Genomic DNA, 19598 nt, shown 5'->3' on the forward strand with positions numbered 1-19598 from the left:
GAGGCTCTGGCCCGGCCGGCAGCGAATGAGCAGGTGGCGCCGCGAGGGCTCAGGGGACAGCTACGCGAGATAAGGCGGCCTAGGGTGGCAGTGCCAGCAGCTCGGCGCCTTGGGGACCGACACCCGATCGCGCCACCGCGGGAGGAGCCCGGGTCCCGGGCCGAGGCTGCTCCGGGAATGCTTTCAGGCGGCACAAACATGGCTGCGGCCGTGCGAGCTGCGAGCGCCCTGCTCCGCGATCGGCGTAAGTGAGGCTGTCGCGGCCGCCACCGCCGCCGAGGTCACTGCGACGCCCGGGGCAGCGGGCAGGGGGCAGCTAGCGCCGGGCTCCGCCGACCTGGGGGCTTCCGGGAGCGGCGCAGGAGGCTCCGCGGGACGGGGCGAGGGGCGCCGTGGAGGTGGGACAGGAAAGGGGTCGTCCCCTGGGAGGGCGAGAGGGGGGTAAGTGGGTCATCTGGGGGCGCTGGGGCACTGCCGGGGGGGGGGGTGTCCTGGAGCACCACCGGTCAGCTGGGTAGCCATGAGCAGTGCCGGAATTTGCCAGGGCCTTAGTTCTTATCTGTAAAATCAATAATGAGAGTCACGGGGTTGTTGTGAGCATTACGGGAGGGAGCGTGAGTTAAGGACCTGACTTAACTAAGGACATCTGTCCTGGGGTTCCCTCCCTTGTGATGGAGGTCGCAGTGTGCCCACTGCTGCTGAATGGTGACTGGACACAGACCTGACTTATTTTTTCTGAGCAGTTCCACAGTTCATCAGTCTGGTGCCTACTGAGAGGGAATGGAGAGAATCCACTTTGAATTTCCTTATCTTATTACGGGTGTGTGAGGAAAATAATAAGGACCCAGTTTATACTGAGGGTCAGGCCACTCAGGGTACTGGAGCAAAGGGCATTATTATTATTATTTATTTTTTTTAAAGATTTTATTTATTTATTTGAGAGAGAGAGAATGAGAGAGAGAGCACATGAGAGGGGGGAGGGTCAGAGGGAGAAGCAGACTCCCCGCCAAGCAGGGAGCCCGATGCGGGACTCGATCCAGGGACTCCAGGATCATGACCTGAGCTGAAGGCAGTCGCCCAACCAACTGAGCCACCCAGGCGCCCGGGCATTATTTTTTAAGAAGAGGAAGCGCGATGCTGGTAACAGGGCTGAAAGATGTATTGAATTAATGTTTTCTTTCTTTGGCCCTTTCTGTGGCAAAATCTGACACGTTCTACATTTGAGGTCATAGAACAATTTGAAAAACTTTAAATGATTTGTTGTCCAGATTATAGGTGACTAAGTGGAAGGATTCAGAAACCATAATGAAAGTGGATTTGAAGTCAATTGAATTATGGACTCTGATTTTATGATGTAGTTATAATACTTTAATCATCCTTTTGAAATGAAGGAATTAACATTATCTGGGTTAGAAAAAATTGGGTAGTATTACTGAAAACAAATTCTGAAAGTAAAAGTGTAAAAGCAAAGTTTTACACCATGTATCAATAAGAATCAGTAAGAAGCTCCCTGGGGTGGGCCACATACTGTGTATACTATATATATATTTAAATTAGAAAGTTGGTAGATTAATGAATTACTGTTTTTTGTTTTTGCCTTTTCTTTCCAAATTTTCTGCACTAAGCATCCATGTCTTTCATAATTAGAAAAAAATTTCTGGAATAATAAAAAAAGTATTAGTGTTTAAAGACACTAGAACATTTTGGTGCCATACCAGAAAGTAATTCTTTTTTGAAAGCCTCCCCTCCCCAAGTGTTTATTAATAGCCACCATATAGTACATTATTTCTGTTAATTTTTAAAATGTACCTTTTTTAAAGATTTTATTTATTTATTTGACACAGAGAGAGAGACAGCGAGAGAGGGAACACAAGCAGGGGGAGAGGGAGAAGCAGGCTTCCCACTGAGTAGGGAGCCTGATGTGGGGCTTCATCCCAAGACCCTGGGATCATGACCCGAGCCAAAGGCAGACGCCCAACTGACTGAGCCACCCAGGCGCCCCTAAAATGTACCTATTTTTATAAGTACCTTTTGAAATAAGCCTCATCTCCTATGTGATAGAAAAGGGCTCCATTATATATTTAAGTACTTGTGTGCCTTTATACCCTCCTTTGCCCCACCCCTAAGCATCCAAAATATAGTAATTTGGTTTTGGAGAACCAGTTGATACCCATGAACTTAAGTCACAGATAAACTTTTGAATACTTCACCTTTTGGGTTTGTCCAGGAGTTAGGAAGTTTTGCTTTCTTTATATTCTGCATTTTCTTAGTTTTATAGCCTTTATGGCTTGTAGGCCTTCCGCAGTTCATGTAAAAGTAGGATTAGAATACCTGGTCTTAGTTAATAAGTGGGCAGGTCCCTGCTACTGAGTATTCTTCTTGCTTAACCATATGCATTGTGCCTGGCACTGTTCTTGGGGCTGGACATAGATTTAAAAAATTTTTCCTAATCTTCACAGCGGCCCTGCAGGGTTGGCCTTATCACCATTTTACAGAGGAGTAAAGTGAGGCTTGGAGGAGTTCTTTGAGTTGCCCAAGTACTGCTACACAGCCTGTTCGGCGCTATCTGGGATTTCCACCAGATCTCTCTGGCTCGAACACATACGCTCTATGCCACAGTGAGCTGAGTATATTGAGGAATCTCCATTGGTCCTTTGTTTGAATAATTAAATAACTTTAGCTACAAGTATACAAATCGTTTGGTCAGAGTCTACTCTTTGTTTCTCTGGAACCTTCAGATCATTAGGGGACAGGAGTATCATAGAGAAGTTTTTGAGAGGTGGGTCCTGAGCACAGAGGACCCATTATTAGCAGCATTGCCCTGAGAATTTGTTCAACCACAGAGGATTGTGTAAGTGGAGGGCATGGCAATAGATCAGCAGCTTGAAAAGCTACCAGCTCCCAAATTGTCCTAGGAAGTATTGATGTACTAGTTGACGACTCCAGTCTCACCCTGATTCCCTTCTGCCACTTTTTAAGATTCACAGGGGAAATCTTATTATCAGCAGTCAAATCATGTAATGCCCAAATTCTATTCTGATATCCCATGGAACCCAGTATAATCTCATTCATATAAGGAATTGCAGACATGGTGGCATGACTGAGAACCTGGTTAAATCTCATGCAGTTCAGGATTGAACTTGTCTAAAATAAGGAGATGTGAGTTGGTTTGAGACTTCATTTGAGCAGAATTGAACTTCTTTATGTCAATCTTTTGCACTTCCACTTTGAGTTAATAAGGACTGTTCAGCACAAGCTCATGTAATTGGCTCTGTTGGGATTGTGCACAATATGGATAGTTGGAAATCTAAGGGGCCTGGAGATACCATTCTCCTATATCTTATAGACAGGGTAGGTGAAAAAAAATCAGAGCAGATGTAGTCCCTGTGCTCTAGACACTTACAAATGAAACGAATGCCAGCACTAATCATATATGGCAGGCGCTCTGCAGAGTGCATCACTAGTCTTATCTGCTGTAATCATCACAAGGATCCTGGTGGCAAGGTGTCATCATTTTACTGGGGAAACTAAGGCTCAGAAAGAGTATAGCCTGGCCCCAGTACATTACTAGTAAGTGGCAGAGCTGGATGCAGTCAGGTCTGCTGGTCCACAGCCTGAGTTCCTCACCCAGACTCCTCTGACTCCTAAGTAGGAGGAGGGTAGAAGGAGACTGATCTCAAGCTGGTTTCAGACCAGCTGGTTTGAGAGCAGGGAAGGGAGAGGTCACGTGTACAGTGTGGGGCACAGCAGGAACCACAGTCCCACATTGCCATCTTGGGGACCTACTGTACAGCTTCAGTTTAATTTCACTGTATGTCGTTTAAGGATGAATATTCTTCACGCTACAACTAAGTAGGGCCCATGGACTCCTCAGTTCAGGTGGCTTCTCCAGGCCCACACCTAACTCTTGTGGGGGCCAGGACAAGAGTGCAGATGGAGACCCACATATCATGTGTGGGATAGCAAGCTAACAAGCTGTGAAATATGTTCTCTTCTCCACTCCTGGCGACTAGACCTTCATCACGCCGTGGAGGGGTGCACTGTTGAACTCTTCAGAGTGCCTACAGAAATGTCGCGGCCTTGGGAGAGCTGCCTCTCGCCTGTAGGCTTCCCTGCTTCTCTTTGCACCACCGGCTCTGCCCCGCATGGTGAAGAGTCTTGTGCATGCACCCGAGTGGACACTCCAGTCTGCATGTTCAAGCTCTGTTCTTGCCCCTGCAAATAGCTTCCCTTCAGGTCAAGAATTGCTTGCGCTGATGGCACCGTCAGGCCTCAGGAGGCTAGATCTAGGAAGGAGGCCTGTGCAGACCCTGGCAGTGGGTGTGGGGCTCTGGGGACAGGGAATTCTGGGGTTCTAGGTCCTGGGAGGCTGGTCAGGAATGTGAGCTGTGGACTCTGGGGTCCATGAATCCTTGGCTGTGCTGACTGCATACCCCGTGGGGGGCGCTGCAGCAGGAGGAGGGCCAGAAAGGGCCCTCTAAAGTGGAGCCCTTGGCCTTGTCAGGGTCCAAGGGCAGTGCTAGGGTTCTTAGCACTGGTGCTTTTTTTTTTTTTTTAAGATTTTTTTATTTATTTGTCAGAGAGAGAGTGAGAGAGCACAAGCAGGGAGAACAGCAGGCAGAGGGAGAAGCAGGCTCCCCGCTGAGCAGGGAGCCCGATGCGGGGCTGGATCCCAGGACCCCGGGACCACGACCTGAGCCGAAGGCAGACGCTTAATGACTGAGCCACCCAGGTGTCCCTAGCACTGGTGCTTTAAGGGAGAAGGCTTATAGGCAGATGAGGTCTGTGCAATTGACAATGGGAAACTGGCTCAACTGCCACTCCCTAAATCAATGGCTCTTAGCCTGTCGGGCAAGCTTCTCGCCCTTTGTATGAGCGGCTGCTGCCAGTAACTTCCAGAAACGGGCAGTGGTTTTCATGAAGGATCGTGTCAGAATCTGCCGAGGCAGAGTGAGGAGGTGTGTTTCTAAAACGGCTCCATGCAGGTCCTGATACGCTATCCTAGGGGGTGCCCCCCCCCCCGTCAGAGGGATAGAGGGATTGTAAGTGCCTTTACCCATGTGCAGAGAAATGCTGGGAAAATCGCCTTCACTACAGCATCTCTTTAAATTTTATTTTATTTTATTTTATTTTATATTTTTTTTATTTATTCATGAGAGACAGAGAGAAACAGAGGGAAAAGCAGGCTCCCAAGGAGCGGGAAGCCCGATGCGGGACTCGATCCCAGGACCCTGGGATCATGACCTGAGCCGAAGGCAGACGCTTAACCATCTGAGCCACCCAGGCGCCCTCTCTTTAAATTTTAAATCTGGGACTGATGCTCTGAGGACTTCTTCCAAAGTAATTACTTCCCCGCTAGATTTCATGCTGTTACTTTAATTTTGCCACAGTGGTGCATGGCGGCTCGAGGACCTGCCAGCCATGGAGGGGCCAGTCGATTGGAGCCACGGCGGCCGCTGCCACAGAAACAGCCCAACATGGCAGAAGCCCAAAACCACAAGTTCAGCCGGGGAAGAGGTATGACTCTAATTTTAGGTACTAATAAGAATTTCTTTTTGTGGATGCCAACACCAGTGAGTGGCTACAAGCAGCCTTAGGAGGAAAGCTGCGGGGCAATGCCAGTATGTAAGGAGTAGGGTGTTATTTTCTTGGCTTTCTTTCAGTAACTGGAAAACTGCAGGTCTCTCTCTCTTTCTCTCTTTCACACCCCCCCCCCCCAAGGTTTTAAATTTTTTTTGAAATTTTTTACAGATTAAAAAAAATTTTTTTTTAAGATTTTATTTATTTATTTGACAGAGAGAGAGAGACAGCGAGAGAGGAACACAAGCATGGGGAGTGGGAGAGGGAGAAGCAGGCTTCCCGCTGAGCAGGGAGCCCGATGTGGGGCTCGATCCCAGGACCCTGGGATCATGACCTGAGCCGAAGGCAGACACTTAACGACTGAGCCACCCAGGTGCCCCTAAAATTTTTTATTAAAAAAATTTTTTCCAGCTTTATTGGGGTATGATTGACAAAGAAAATCCCACCGGGCTTTTGTTAAAGGACACATAGCTCAGTACAGTCTGCAAATCATGTAGGAATTTCGTCCTGGAATATGTCATGTAACACAAATTATATGTATTGCTGGAAATGTATTTACGAACCTAACATAATTACACCTATAAAATGTAGGTTGTGTAGAGGATAAAGAATAACTAATCTGTCAAGAATTTATGTGGTAAACTCTGCCCATTGTTTTTCACTGTTAACACAGTGAACAAAATTAGAACTGACATAATATGATTTGTGATTTATTAAAGGAATAAAGTATCTGTTCCGTACTTCACCCCTGCTGTTTGCTGGTGGGCGTCAGCGGGCATGGCGGGCACGGCGTTTTTGTTGGGTGTCCTCTTCCATAGCAGAAGCCACAGCCCTTCTTAAGTCTTCCTTGGTACAGACGCAGCACAAGACTCTATAAGGCAATTATTTAGATGAGTACACAGAAATAGCACACTTCAATACTAGCAGGGTTAAAGAAGGAAAGTCGCTGTGAACTATTAACTCCTTGACCTTTCTTCTAGACAAGATGTTCCATGAAAGCAATACAGCTATGAAAATGAATAGTCTTATTTTGTGTTTGTTATTTTTCATTGTGTGATCCTGGGTACGTTGATTGAACACTGAGTAAACTGAGGTTTTGGGGGGATAGAGCCTTAGGCAAAGTGTTGAAACCTTTTCAAGGGAGAAGTTTTAAATTTATGCTATTTATACTTTTACATTCAAACAAAGGGAACTTGACATTCAGAGCTTGGTGTCAGATGGGCTGTGTCTGGAGGGGAGGAGAGACAGAGTGACCCTTGCTAAAGCTTTGCACTTCACATTCTCGCAAAGAGGGTGTCAGACTAGGGCAGCTAATGCGCCATTCATCATGCACAACACAGTTTTGAATTAAGTGCATGTGTATTTAGGTATTTTCAAATCGTGTGCATCTCTTTCATGTGTAACATCATCGTGGTTTACAAAACATGGGTTTGCAGGGCAGAGTAACATCCAATTTAAAGCCACTCTTGTTCTGAGCTCAGGTGTTACAGATGAAAAACAGTTCTAAATCTCGTTTGCACATTGATACCCTCTGTGGCTTAGGTAAGTCTCGTAGCTTGGGGTTTCTTAACCAGTAATCTGTTAACTGGCAGCAATCCATGGAAAAATGCGCTTAATTTATTGTGAGTCACAGATTTTGAGGGTGAGAGACAGGATCCCAGAACACTGGTGGTCTAAGTAGAAAGATTAAGGGAGTATTACAGTTTCACAATATAATGAATCTGGAATTTTCAGGTATCAAGAAAAGAAAACTAAATACCAGCTTGTTAATTCATCGATAGGATTTCTGGTCAGAGGAGGTGGAAAAGTTGTAGGACAATGACCGTCTTCCAAAATAATTGCTTGGTTTTGTAAAAAGGAGGGTAAACCCTCTTCCTCTAACTCAGTGGTTCTCAGTAGAGGGAGGGGGGAACCCTCCGCTCCCACTCCCCAGACATAGTTGGCGATGTCTGGGGACGTTTTTGGTTGTCACAACTCAGGTGGGGTGTGTGCTGTTGGGGCAGATCCATAGACCCATCTAGCAAGTAGAGGCCAGGATGCTACTGAAACCCTGCATCGTACAACACGGCCCTCCACAGCCAAGGATCATCCAGCCCAAAATGCCTGTAGTGCCAAGGAAGAGAAATGTTGGCCTAAGACGATGTGAAAAGTGAACCTAGTTCCTCCTTATGATGGGCTCTAAACGGGAAGATCCCTGACTTCACTGGAATGCAACATACCCCTTACCCCAGGAATTGGTTCTTATTTTGAAAATTTAGGCTGAGAACTGATTTCTGCCTCATTCCCCTATAGTGTGTTTGCTCAAAAAACAGTTTCCACGTGTATACATTTGACACCCTCTGCTGCCTCACATTATCACCAAATGTTAGTGTTTGTTTAAAAATTGCAATTAAACTGTCCTCGTGATCTCATTGGCTTTAGAACACATTAGGAACAGTCTTCCAAACAAGAGCCATCTCGGCAGGATCGGCTCAGTCACTGCAGCAGTTTGAGGTGGTCTTGATGTAGGAGGGTTAGAAAGTGGGACCCCTCCGCATTTGTAATAATGGTGTTTTACATAAACCTCAGTCTGGTCCTTCTCAGCTGCTTTATCAAAGAGTGAATGGAGACTACATTCAGCCATAAGAAGGAAAGAATACTGATTCATGCTATCACATGGATGAACCTTGAAAATTGTATGCTAAGGGAAAGAAACCAGACACAAAGGGCCACATATTATGTGATTCTATTTCTACGAATAGGCAGATCCATAGACCCAGAAAGCAGGTCAGTGGTTGCCAAGAGTGAGCAGGAGGGAGAATGGGGAATGGCTCTAGTGGGGGGGAATATTCTTTCAGGGTAATGAAAATGTTTAGGAATTAGATAGTTGTAATGGTTGCATAACTTGGTGCGTGTATTAGAAACCAATGAATTGTAGTTTGACGTGGCAGATTTTATGATATGTAAATTATATCTAAATTTTTCCAAATGCAAAAAAAAAAAGTGCAGGAATGGAAGAAATACTCCTTGTCCTTTAGTGTCCGCACCTGCAGGCTCTTTCACTGCCGTCACAGGGCTACTGTTCACAGGAACACACGGGCCTCCAGTTCTCCAGGCTCTCATCTCTGGCTATGACCTCAGAGTTCCAAATCTCCAGTCTTGAGCTGCTGGCGGCCACCCGAAGCATGCGAGGGGCACTTGGTCCCACTCTGGCTCCATCTTGCGCCCTGAAGGGGTGTAGGAATGGAGAACTCATCTTGACCTGGCTCACGTTAATCTGTGCAGGCTCCAGAGCTGCTCTAGATTTTAGAGGTTTAGAGTTTGCATAGTCCTTCGGTTTATTTAACTTCCCCCAAACTGCTTGATTTTCTTTTTTTGCTTCTTCTGGCTCATTCAGTGCTGGACCTATTTGAATAAGTTAGAGCAATTTCTTGCAGGAATCCCCTAAGCAGTGGCTCTAGATGGAGGATGGAGAGGTGAGTGTCACATGAGACGTGTACTTTATCGTAGCGGGAGACACTGAAGATGGAGTAAAGGCAGGCTCTGGAAAAGGCAGCAGAGTAGCAAGAAATAATTTGTCAGTAGTAATTTAACGTAAAAATTAAAGAGAAGGGAGCAGGTAAAGAATTAGAGATGGGCTGGTATTATACTGTGGAGGTCTGAACTTCTGGGAAGCCCATGGCTTCTCTGTGTATAATAGAATTTCTGTGTACCAGATCATGCTAAATAACTAAGTACGCTATCTTATTTAATTCTCAAAACAACCTTTTGAGGTAGTTGGTGGACTCTCTATCTTCTAGATGAAGAAACTGAAGTTTGGAGAGACCAAGTCATTTGTGTATTCATAAGGCATTCACATGAACAGTCTTTCCAGCCTCAGGACAATTGTAGATTTGTACCTTGGCTCTCAGTCCCTAAGGAATGGGATCTTTGTTCAGGACTGACCGTTTAGTGGAGAAACGTTTCGAGCCCAGAGAAGACGAGCGTCACGGATGAAGCTAGGAGACCGAGGTCAGAGTCAGAGCTGGGACCATGCAGAACCAGAGGCCTGGTGTGTTCCCAGATAGGTAGCCATGGGATGCCAGTGCACAGCTCTGTAGGTCTGTACCTTTGCTTTGAACAGACTGGATGTGAGTTTGCTAGCTGAACCAAGATTGTACCCTAGAGGAGAAAAATAAAAAGTTACAAATCAACCATTGCATTTTGTTTTCTGTAGGAAGCCAAAAACTGGAATATTAATGCTAAACATGGGAGGCCCTGAAACCCTGGGAGATGTTCACGACTTCCTTCTGAGGCTCTTCTTGGACCGAGACCTCATAACGCTTCCTATTCAAAAGTAAGACACGTCTAAGTACCCGTGCTTCTTCCTGACTTGTGCAGTGCCTCTTGCCTTACACGTACCTCGGTTCTTTAGTTTCACAAAATAAATGGTTTTAATGCTCATCTGGTAGTGGCTAGAGCAGCATTATTATTTTCTTAGGTATAAGAAGGATTTGAGGGGCGCCTGGGTGGCTCAGATGGTTAAGCATCTGCCTTCGGCTCAGGTCATGATCCCAGGGTGCTGGGATTGAGCCCCGCATCGGGCTCCTGGCTCGGCGGGGAGCCTGCTTCTCCCTCTCCCTCTGCCTCTCTACCTGCTCATGCTTTCTCTCTCTCTCTCTGTATCTCTGTGTCTCAAATGAATAAATAAAATTTAAAAAAAAAAAAAGAAGGATTTGATATTGCAAGAATTGCAGGAGAGAGAGAAAGCAAGTTGGGGAGGGGATCCTCCTTGAGCCCTTTCCTCCCCAGAGCTCTGGAAATCGCAGTTGTCTTGACACAACTGATGTCCCTTTAAAGATATTACAGATACATTTGTACTTGGCACTCAGGGAAGCAGTGATTAGTATTCATTCATACTGTGAATATGGACGGTGACTGCCTCTTTCCTTTCATCCTTCCCTCCCTCCTTCCTTCTCTTCTCTTTTAAAATAGGCTTTTGTAATGAAAAATTTATACATGCATATGATAAAAAATGCAAATAGCAGAAAAATGTTCACAGTAAAAAGCAAGTGTCCCTTTCCTTGGGACTCCAGCCTTCCAGTTACCCACCTGGGAGGTTACAGATGTAACCAGAAATAGAGAAATCTGTAATTGTACAGATGTCTTTCTGGTTACATTTAGAAATAGTTCGTGCATATGCAAGCATATACATAACTTTATTTATAGATATATAGGTATATATGCACATATATATCCTCCCTGTTCTTTTCAACACAAATGTGAATGTACTTATGTACATTATTTAACACTTTGCTATTTTCTTTTTTTGAAATTTAACAATGTATCTTGGAGATTGTTCCGTAACAGATTATATAGATCCGGTTTTTTGTTTTTTGTTTTTTCCCCACGACTGTATAGATAGTTGCATTGTCTGGTCATACCTTAATTTATTTAACCTGTGGCTCATGGTGGACATTTACGTTGTTTACGTATTACAGTGAACATTCATGTGGTTTGCGTACATCGTTGCTCACATATGCAAATGTATCTGTGATTAATATGCATTTTCTTAAAGTAAGAGGAATATATGCTTCCTAATGTCTTCTATATCCCACTTCCTACTAGGTGTAGGATCAGGAAGTGTTAGGATAGTGGCCAGCATGCACCTAGGGTCTGTGCCTGTGCGTTTGGTGTCCTGAATCTTCAGGCTATGTTGCTAGAATAACACGTGGGGCAGATGTGGCTACTCCTCAGAGAGTGTTTAGTTTTCTCTCTCTACTTGAGGCCAAAAGAGCTGGCTGTTTCTCACTCAAAGCTTCTGTTTTTTGTTTTTTTTAAATATTTTATTATTTATTTGACAGAGAGAGAGAGCGAGAGCAGGAACACAAGCAGGGGGAGTGGGAGAGGGAGAAGCAGGCTTCCCGCCGAGCAGGGAGCCCGATGTGGGACTCGATCCCGGGACTCCGGGATCATGACCTGAGCCGAAGGCAGACGCCTAACGACTGAGCCACCCAGGCGCCCCCAAAGCTTCTGTTTTTAAAGGCTTGATCTTCTTAGGCTCTTCTTACAATTTTGCTTATCTTTTCTATCGAGTAGTTTCTGAGGTTGCTAAGGTGGAATAAAATCCACTTACCTACCTGTTAAATGATTTAGTAAGCTGGCACCAATCATCGCCAAACGCCGAACCCCCAAAATTCAGGAGCAGTACCGCAGAATTGGAGGTGGGTCTCCCATCAAGATGTGGACCTCCAAGCAAGGAGAAGGCATGGTGAAGCTGCTGGATGAGTTGTCCCCACACACAGGTACAGAGCTTCTTAATCAGTATCTCACTAGGCTTGTTCTTGCAAGTTAGATATGAAGTCCCAAACACTAGTGGATGGCAGATGCGGTTCTCTGTATCTGCAGTCCTTGATCTGTGGGGATTTCTGTATGATGCATGGTCCCTTAACTCCGTTCTTAAGGCATTATCCTTTGTCCTTGGCTGTGTAGCCTGTTATTCCTTATGTTACAGAGGAAAGAGCTAAAGATCTGGAACATTGGTTCAAAAGGAAGTTTGAGGTGTGTGTTAAATTGAGCTAGATTATAAGGAAGAGGCCACATACCATGAATAAAAGATGCATATCTCATTGCCCCCGGGAAGAAATCTTTGGGAAATGGATCAGGGCTGCTGTTAGTGCCTTTCCTTCTGTGCAGACGGCTAATTAGATGAGCAGAGCAGAACTGGCTAGCTCTTGTGGCAGCCGTGAGACTGTAAGCAACTTTCAGCAACCGTCCTCGGCTCTCAGCAACACCGGCTAGTGTGAGGCGCTAGAAGATTGGTGTGGCTGGTAACCGTCCTCTGAGAACCTCGAATGCAGAAGGATAATGTGCAGAATGAAGCACTAACTGCATGAATGAATTGTAAGTGCCGTATTTAGCTGCATTCAAGACACATTCAAGATTGCAGGACACACCATTGTTCACACACACACACACACACACACACACACACACACACACGAAACTCTGCCGGTTAATTTTAAGACGGCATCTGTTGCAGATGTGGACCAATATGAGAAATGTTAAACCAAGAAATGTGCATGTAAGGTGCATGAAATACATTAATTAACAGTGCATTTTGGGGCTCCAGAATGAGGACAGGAGTGTGACACAGTGGGGAGCCTCAAGGACAGCCACCCCTCCAGGCGGGACCAAAAGCATTTCACTCTGCTCTGAGAAAACACCATTGAGTGTCACCTCAAGCTGCTCTTGGAAGCCACTGTTTCCCATCACATACAGGGACAGAGGCTCTAGCTCAGCTCAGCTCACTTGGAAAATTGTTCAGTCATGCTTCTGAACATCGGGTGTGCTTCCTGCCTTCGCTGGTGGCTCAAGGGCATTTCTTATACAATTCAGCCACTTGTACTGCATTGTATCTTGAAAACATTAGGTGAGGGAAACTTGGCTGTGCCCTACTCACACCTGCCTGATAGAGAACAAGCCCTCTAGTCATTAACAGTTTATCAGTATAAAAGGTCTAGTGTGAATCAGATCTGCAGTTGCTGTGCTGTCTTCAGTGGAAAAAAAGAAGTGGCAAGATGCCATTTTTGTCTGTTGATGTGGTAGGATCCATCCAGTATCCCAGCAGAGCTGTTAGCCTTGAGCAAGTAGTACAGATGGAGGGCATCCTTCCCACCTTCCCTCTCTCTCTGGTGAGGCTGCTGGGTTGTCCGGATCAGACGGACCAGCCATGGCCTCAGCCTCCCGGGTTGGCTTGGAAAGAGTCCCGATTTAAATCACTTACTATCAAACATCTGATTATTTTAATCTGTGGCCATCTAGTACAAAGGAAGTTACATCATCTAGATTCTAGGATTATTCCCTGCTTTGGTAGGGACCAAAGAATAGTAATATCCACTTCATATTTTCATAGTCAGAATTGTAAGTGATTTTTTAAAAAAATCAGTTATTAAGCATTCCATCTTATCGAGGCATATGAGAAAGTAAAGTCTATTATTCTTCATTATAATTTGGGGATAAGTTTAGGGTATCCATGAAGTATCATCAGCTCAGTGGCTTGCCTGTCCAGTCACTAAATCACTACTAATGTGACGGGAAATCATCTTTCCTCCTTTCTCACTCCATTTACTTGCCCATTTGGTTGCTCACATAGCTGCTCTTTCACGCATTATTTCCCACTTGCATCCATTCTTCCATCCAGCCAACCACCAGGTATTTGTAAGCACTGACCACACTCAGGTACAGTATAGTGATGAGGGATAAAGTAGTGACTAAGTCACACCCTTACCTTCATGGAGCTGAGTTACCTGGTCATTTTCATTGAGGCAGGGAGTAAATTGTCTTAGGGGCTAATTTTTTTTTTTTTTTAAAGATTTTATTTATTTGACACAGAGACAGAGAGATCACAAGCGGGCAGAGCGGCAGGCAGAGGGAGAGGGAGAAGCAGGCTCCCCATTGAGCAGGGAACCTGATGTGGGACTCGATCCCAGGACCCTGGGACCGTGACCTGAGCCGAAGGCAGATGCTTAACTGACGGAGCCACCCAGGCGCCCCTTAGGGGCTACTTTTAGTTTCTCTGGATCTGGGAGGCTCGTCCAGATCCTGGTCCTGGGAGGGCTTTGGTACTGATGACCCTTTGACTTATCACTGCCCTCTGGCCCACACTTGGGACCCTCGGAGCAGGCAGGTTAAATCGTTGCTCTCTCCTACATGGTAAATGACCACCTAACGGTTTTGGCAGACCTGCTCTGGGGGTATGGTAGAGATGCTTGATAAGGCCCAAGACTGTCCACTCAGTCATTCATCAGTGGCACCCTGAGTGCCCTGCACTGTTCGATACTGCTTTTCAAAGTCAAAAAACATGGTTTCTACTTACGAGAAGCTTCCAGTCCAGGGACACCCTGCGATTACAGCCTAATCTGCTTAAGGGGCAGAGAGAAAATCTTTTAAGATTTACTGGAGAGATGCTATACAAAATGGGTAGGAAGGCCAGTGATCACACAGAATGCAGATGGAGGAAAAATGAAATAGTCTCAAGGTTTGGAAACTGCTTTGGGGGAGCTTTGTGCTAAAGACCAAGATTATCAAGTGTGGCTCTGCCAGGAGCTCACCCAGATTAACTAGAAAGAGGCTCCTTGTCCTGCTACTTAATGCGTCGCAGAACGGACCCGAGCCAGCTGTGAAGACCCGGGCCCCTCACCCCCTTCGTGTGGCTTTTCCTTCCTGCTTTCTCTGTTCCTCCTCCCTCCATTCCTCTCTTTCTCCTTCCTCTTCCCTTCTCATACGTTCACACAAAACCATAAAGTATACTTTTAAACTGTGTCTATTTATTTCTATTGGGAAAAATTCTCTTTAGGCAAAACAGTGTGATGATTACGAACAGATAGAAATGTTTCAAACTCTCATTTTTAGGGAAGTAGTTGTTGCTTAGTAGCTGTTATAGAAATTTCAGCTTGCACTGGCTTTGTGTAAAATTGACTATTAAGTCATACGGTCAGTTTAACGAGGGAATATAACTTGGAATTTTTTTCATAGGATTACACCACATTACAGGAATTGAGGGAATAGAGAAGGAAAATAGATGAGAAGTGTAATCACTTTATGAAAGTTTAAATCTCAAATACATTTAAAAAATGATATTTTGGTTATGTAGAGTGTGACTGCTTCTCAGGAAGCTGTAAGTGCGTGCTGCTCCGTAGAATAAGTCAGTTGTTCTTTACAGGATGCCTGATGGGGAGGAGCGTGGGCTCTCTTCAGATGGAGCTGGCTTCCCCAGTCCTGGTTGTAGGACTTCAGGCAGATTACTACCCCACTAAGCCTCATCTTGAAAATGGCGGTGATCGGGTGCCTGGGTGGCTCGGTCGTTGAGCGTCTGCCTTCAGCTCAGGTCATGATCCCAGGGTCCTGGGATCGAGTCCCACATCGGGCTCCCTGCTCCGCGGGAAGCCTGCTTCTCCCTCTCCCACTCCCCCTGCTTGTGTTCCTGCTCTCACTATGTCTCTCTCTGTCAAATAAATAAATAAAATCTTTAAAAAAAAAAAAAGAAAGAAAAGAAAATGGTGGTGATCACAGAACCCCACTCCTAGGATCATTGTGAATATTACATAAGATAATCACGAAAGGCATCAGCCTGGTGCATGGTACATGGTAAAAATTCAATAAATGTGAGCCTTTATTATTATTCATCGTTGGCCTAGGGCTCATGACGAGCTACAACTCAAAAAGCATTATGCTATCTATTTCACACCTTTCTCTCAAAGAGTCACGTACAAGCCAGACATTTGAACTGTGGGCTGGAAACTAATGAAGTTTCACTGCTCAAAAATTCAACTCAGTCCTTTTTTTTTCTTTTCCTGGTGACATGTCACCAAAGACTCTTGGCTGGGCCATGTGGCTCCAAGGGTAGACTAGGCCAGGCCGGCCAGTGGCCTTCGGGGAAACATTTGCTTCCTCAGGCTAGGCCTAGTCAGGGAGAGCACATGGCCATTCTCCTGCAGTACGTTTGTGCAGGCCATCTTTAATCCAACAGTTTACCAAGTCTTATCTGTTCCTCCCAGAGTATTTTACCCTCCCTCACTTCAAACCGAGGTCACCACCCGGCCTTTATCTGCACGGGCAGCCACTTCACCTCTCTTGTCTGCAAGATTTGAGGAACTCCCAGGCCTCAGGCATTTAGGCTGCAACTTTTCCAAAGGTGGAAAGAGAATGCCAGAAGCTGGTTGGCCTGTAGCATTGGAGGATCTTACCGTAGCAATCTAGTAATAGGATTGTCTCAGAAGAATAGATTAGAAGGCAAATCCCACTTCAGCCTCAGCTTAGGTCCCCCAGAGCTCCTCAGGCAGGGACTTGGGAGCATGACAGTTGGCAGTTTTGGGATGAACCACGTTGTAATCTTCGGTCAGTCAGTCATTTGGACTTTGCTTACTGCGTCGGGCATTCTGGTGTATTTTAACTGCAGTTTGTCATTTTACACAAAAGAACATAAAATTGGTGGCCTGGAAGGGACAGACTGCCAAAAATGATTCTCGTATGCCCCTTCCTTCCTCTTTTTGCGGTCCCCAGCCAGAGACTTACCAGAGCAGCCTGTCCTTCCCATGCACATGCACGCCTCTCTCTCCTTCCCATGTCCGCTCCTGTCCTTGGGAACATGTGCCCCTGCTTGCCCGTTCCCCATGTCCCATCACTGAGGTGCGTTTTATACAGACACACCAACAGTGAACACGTTACCTTTTCCTTCACTTCAGCCTAAACATTTCTTGTGGCTGTTTCATGTCCCGTACTTAGTGGCAGCCCCTGCTCACACTGGGACAGTAGCATCATCTTGGTTCTGTTATGACTTAACATTTATGTTGCATATTCTCAGCGTCATCCCTGAGTGGGAGTTAGCTTTGTCCTGTGAAACGACAGGAGACTTTCAGTTTTATGATTTTCTAAATGCCTAAGAAATTGTGTGGCGGTGGGTGCTTTTAAGATCCAGGACAAGAAGACGGAGATGGACAAAGGAGGGATAGGAGAAGGGGTTTGTGAGGAATACACGGGGAAGGAAGGCAAGGGTATACACCGACTTGGGCTGTTACTTCAAATCCGAATCGGTGCCTCCAATTTAAGCTTTGTTGTTGGGTTTCTTTATCTATTAAATGAGGAGAACCATTTCAATCGTTTATTATCCCTGAACGGTTGTTGAGTATCCCAGAGCTTACCCAGGTGACCTGGGGTCTGAGGGAGCAGGAGGGAACCCGGGTGGTGGAAGCAGGCTGTGGGGCCAGGAGGGGGCCCCGGCTCGGGAGGGGTGAGACCCACATTCAATTTCAGCTCCACCGTCTGCTAGGTGTGACTTTGGGCAGGTTCATTAACCTTGGAGAGTTTCAGTTTCTTTATCTGAAAAATGAGGTTTAAATGAAAGAAAAAATACGAGCAAAGTGTCCACCACGGTATCTGGTACATCAGAGGAGGTTACATTTCAAGAGTAAGTGCTAGTTCTTTCCTTCCTTCCTTTGAGTCTCTCTTATCTCAGTCAAGAGCAGAGAATAAAGAGAAGACATTTGAGTTGTAAAAACCACTGTGCTCGGTAAAGGTGTGTGTGTTGGGGGTGGGAGGAGGTTGATCCCAGAAAATGGTGAAAAGTCCAGGCACTAGCGAAGACTGGATAAGATCCGAGGAATATTCTAAACTTAGCCTAAACATTATCAGCCTCACAGGAAATTAGGTTAACTGTTCTTTGTTCTGGGCTTTGCATGATGTTTGGTGACTCCGAGGAATCTATATAAAGATTAATACTTTCTCCTTTCCACACATGCTTCCTAATAGCCCCTCACAAATACTATATTGGATTCCGGTACGTCCATCCTTTAACAGAAGAAGCAATTGAAGAGATGGAGAGAGACGGGGTAGAGAGGGCTATTGCCTTCACGCAGTACCCACAGTACAGCTGCTCCACGACAGGTAAGCCTTCCCCTTGACAGTGGGAGGGCGGGGATGCCGGGCCCTGGCCGCCATCGCCGGGGCACCTGAGTGCGGAAGCAAAGGATAAATCATTTTCCATTTGAATGGCAAATCCAGCCTGTCTGCTTCTTTAAACACGAGAGTGCAGGCCTGTCCATTTGAAATCTCACGGTTCATCTGTCCCTTGAGTTATAGGCCAATCGGCTGAGAATTACAAACGGTGGGTGGAAGGCGGTCGCCCCTCGTGCTCAGTGCTTTAATGCAGTTGTGTAACGGCTCAGTGATGAACGTTAAGCCACTTTTTATGTTTGCATACTAAACCCTATTTTTATGGCAACCCTCATATTCTCAGTAACGTAGCAAAGGTGATCGCAGTTTCCATTTTGAAAGCAGAGGTGCCCAGGTAGTATGAGAAATACTGGTATGTTTTGTGCTACACTTTATTTATGGGTTGGTTTACTGGGTAAACCAAAGCCCAGCTTGAGGTTCTCTTTGTAAACTTCTCTCAGTGTTCTAGATTTGGGAAAATATTACTGCGTGTTGTTTCCTATATATTTAACTGGAGCAGGAGAATAATCAATTTTGCCCTTCTCTGTAGCATTGGTAATAGGTAAAGCTCCTACTCACACATACATTTGTTTGCGTTCTGTTTCAAGGATTGGGCTCAGCACATTTTGACTCCCAAATTGCTTTTGGATGTTAGTGCATATTGTTTCTATAATTATAAAGAGAAACAAAAGGCTGTCAGAGGACATGTTCAAAGCCTGTTGTGTGCCTCAAATGTTTGTTCAGAGCCCCTGTGAAAATGCCTGAGTTCTCAGACACCCTCAAGAGTTTGAGTTTTGACTTCTTTTGGAAATGTACCTCTACAACTCAAAATGTCTGCTAATGTGTTATTGGAGAAGGAATAAGATTTTATAAATTTCTAAGCATACCTTTGCCTTGCTTTAAAAAATATACCTCAAATGTAGGTGTGCCTGGGTGGCTCAGTCCGTTGAGCGTCCGACTCTTGATTTCAGCTCAGGTCATGATCTCAGGGTCGTGGGATCAAGCCCCAAGTCAGGCTCCATGCTCAGTGCAGAGTCTGCCTGTCCCTCTCCCTCTACTCTTCCCCCTGCTTGTGCGCTCTCTCTCGCTCTCTCTCTTTCAAATAAATAAATAAAATGTTAAAAAATATATATATACCCCAACTGCAAATGTCTGCTCTCAAAATGAGACAAGTTAAGAAGATGGTTATTTGTATGACAGAGGATTGACTGGGTTTCATTTCACAGCTGACTCTACCAGTGGGTCTCAGGTGTCAGTGTCTGTGGGGCTGTTCCCTGGTCCATCTCACGTGAAAGGGCAGGTGATCTTCACTCAGAGATTCAAAAGCCTTTGGAAAGCACTTCCATTCTTTGAGGGCACGAGAGTGTTGTTTACCTGTTGTATCATTTAGACACACGTTGTTGGAGCAGAGCGGTATATCCTGTGTATCAATCACATGCAATTGTTTTAGTTCTATTTTCCCCTTCATTACTACTTTGGGTAGTTGATCAAATGTTTCTGAGTGACCCAGAAGAACTAATGTGGCTTCCAGAAGTCCTTTTGTGGCTTCAAAAATCCTAAAGATGATA

General features: G+C 45.5%; 1 protein-coding gene across 4 annotated transcripts in view; it reads left to right on the forward strand.

Moving 5' to 3' along the window:
- FECH (ferrochelatase) overlaps positions 1-19598 on the forward strand; it is a 34591-nt gene continuing 14993 nt past the window's right edge. For 3 of the 4 annotated variants that reach the window (XM_021686380.1, XM_044921318.1, XM_044921319.1), the window contains exons 1-5: positions 1-244; positions 5391-5517; positions 9776-9895; positions 11695-11843; positions 17848-17982. In XM_021686380.1, coding sequence (XP_021542055.1) covers positions 178-244; positions 5391-5517; positions 9776-9895; positions 11695-11843; positions 17848-17982 — 598 coding nt within the window. In that variant the 5' untranslated portion in view covers positions 1-177. Of the gene's footprint in view, positions 245-5390; positions 5536-9775; positions 9896-11694; positions 11844-17847; positions 17983-19598 lie in introns of all 4 variants that reach the window. The other variant, XM_044921317.1, reaches the window with a different exon arrangement.

This window comes from Neomonachus schauinslandi, chromosome 14, assembly GCF_002201575.2.
Source record: "Neomonachus schauinslandi chromosome 14, ASM220157v2, whole genome shotgun sequence".
Classification (NCBI taxonomy): Eukaryota; Metazoa; Chordata; class Mammalia; order Carnivora; family Phocidae; genus Neomonachus; species Neomonachus schauinslandi.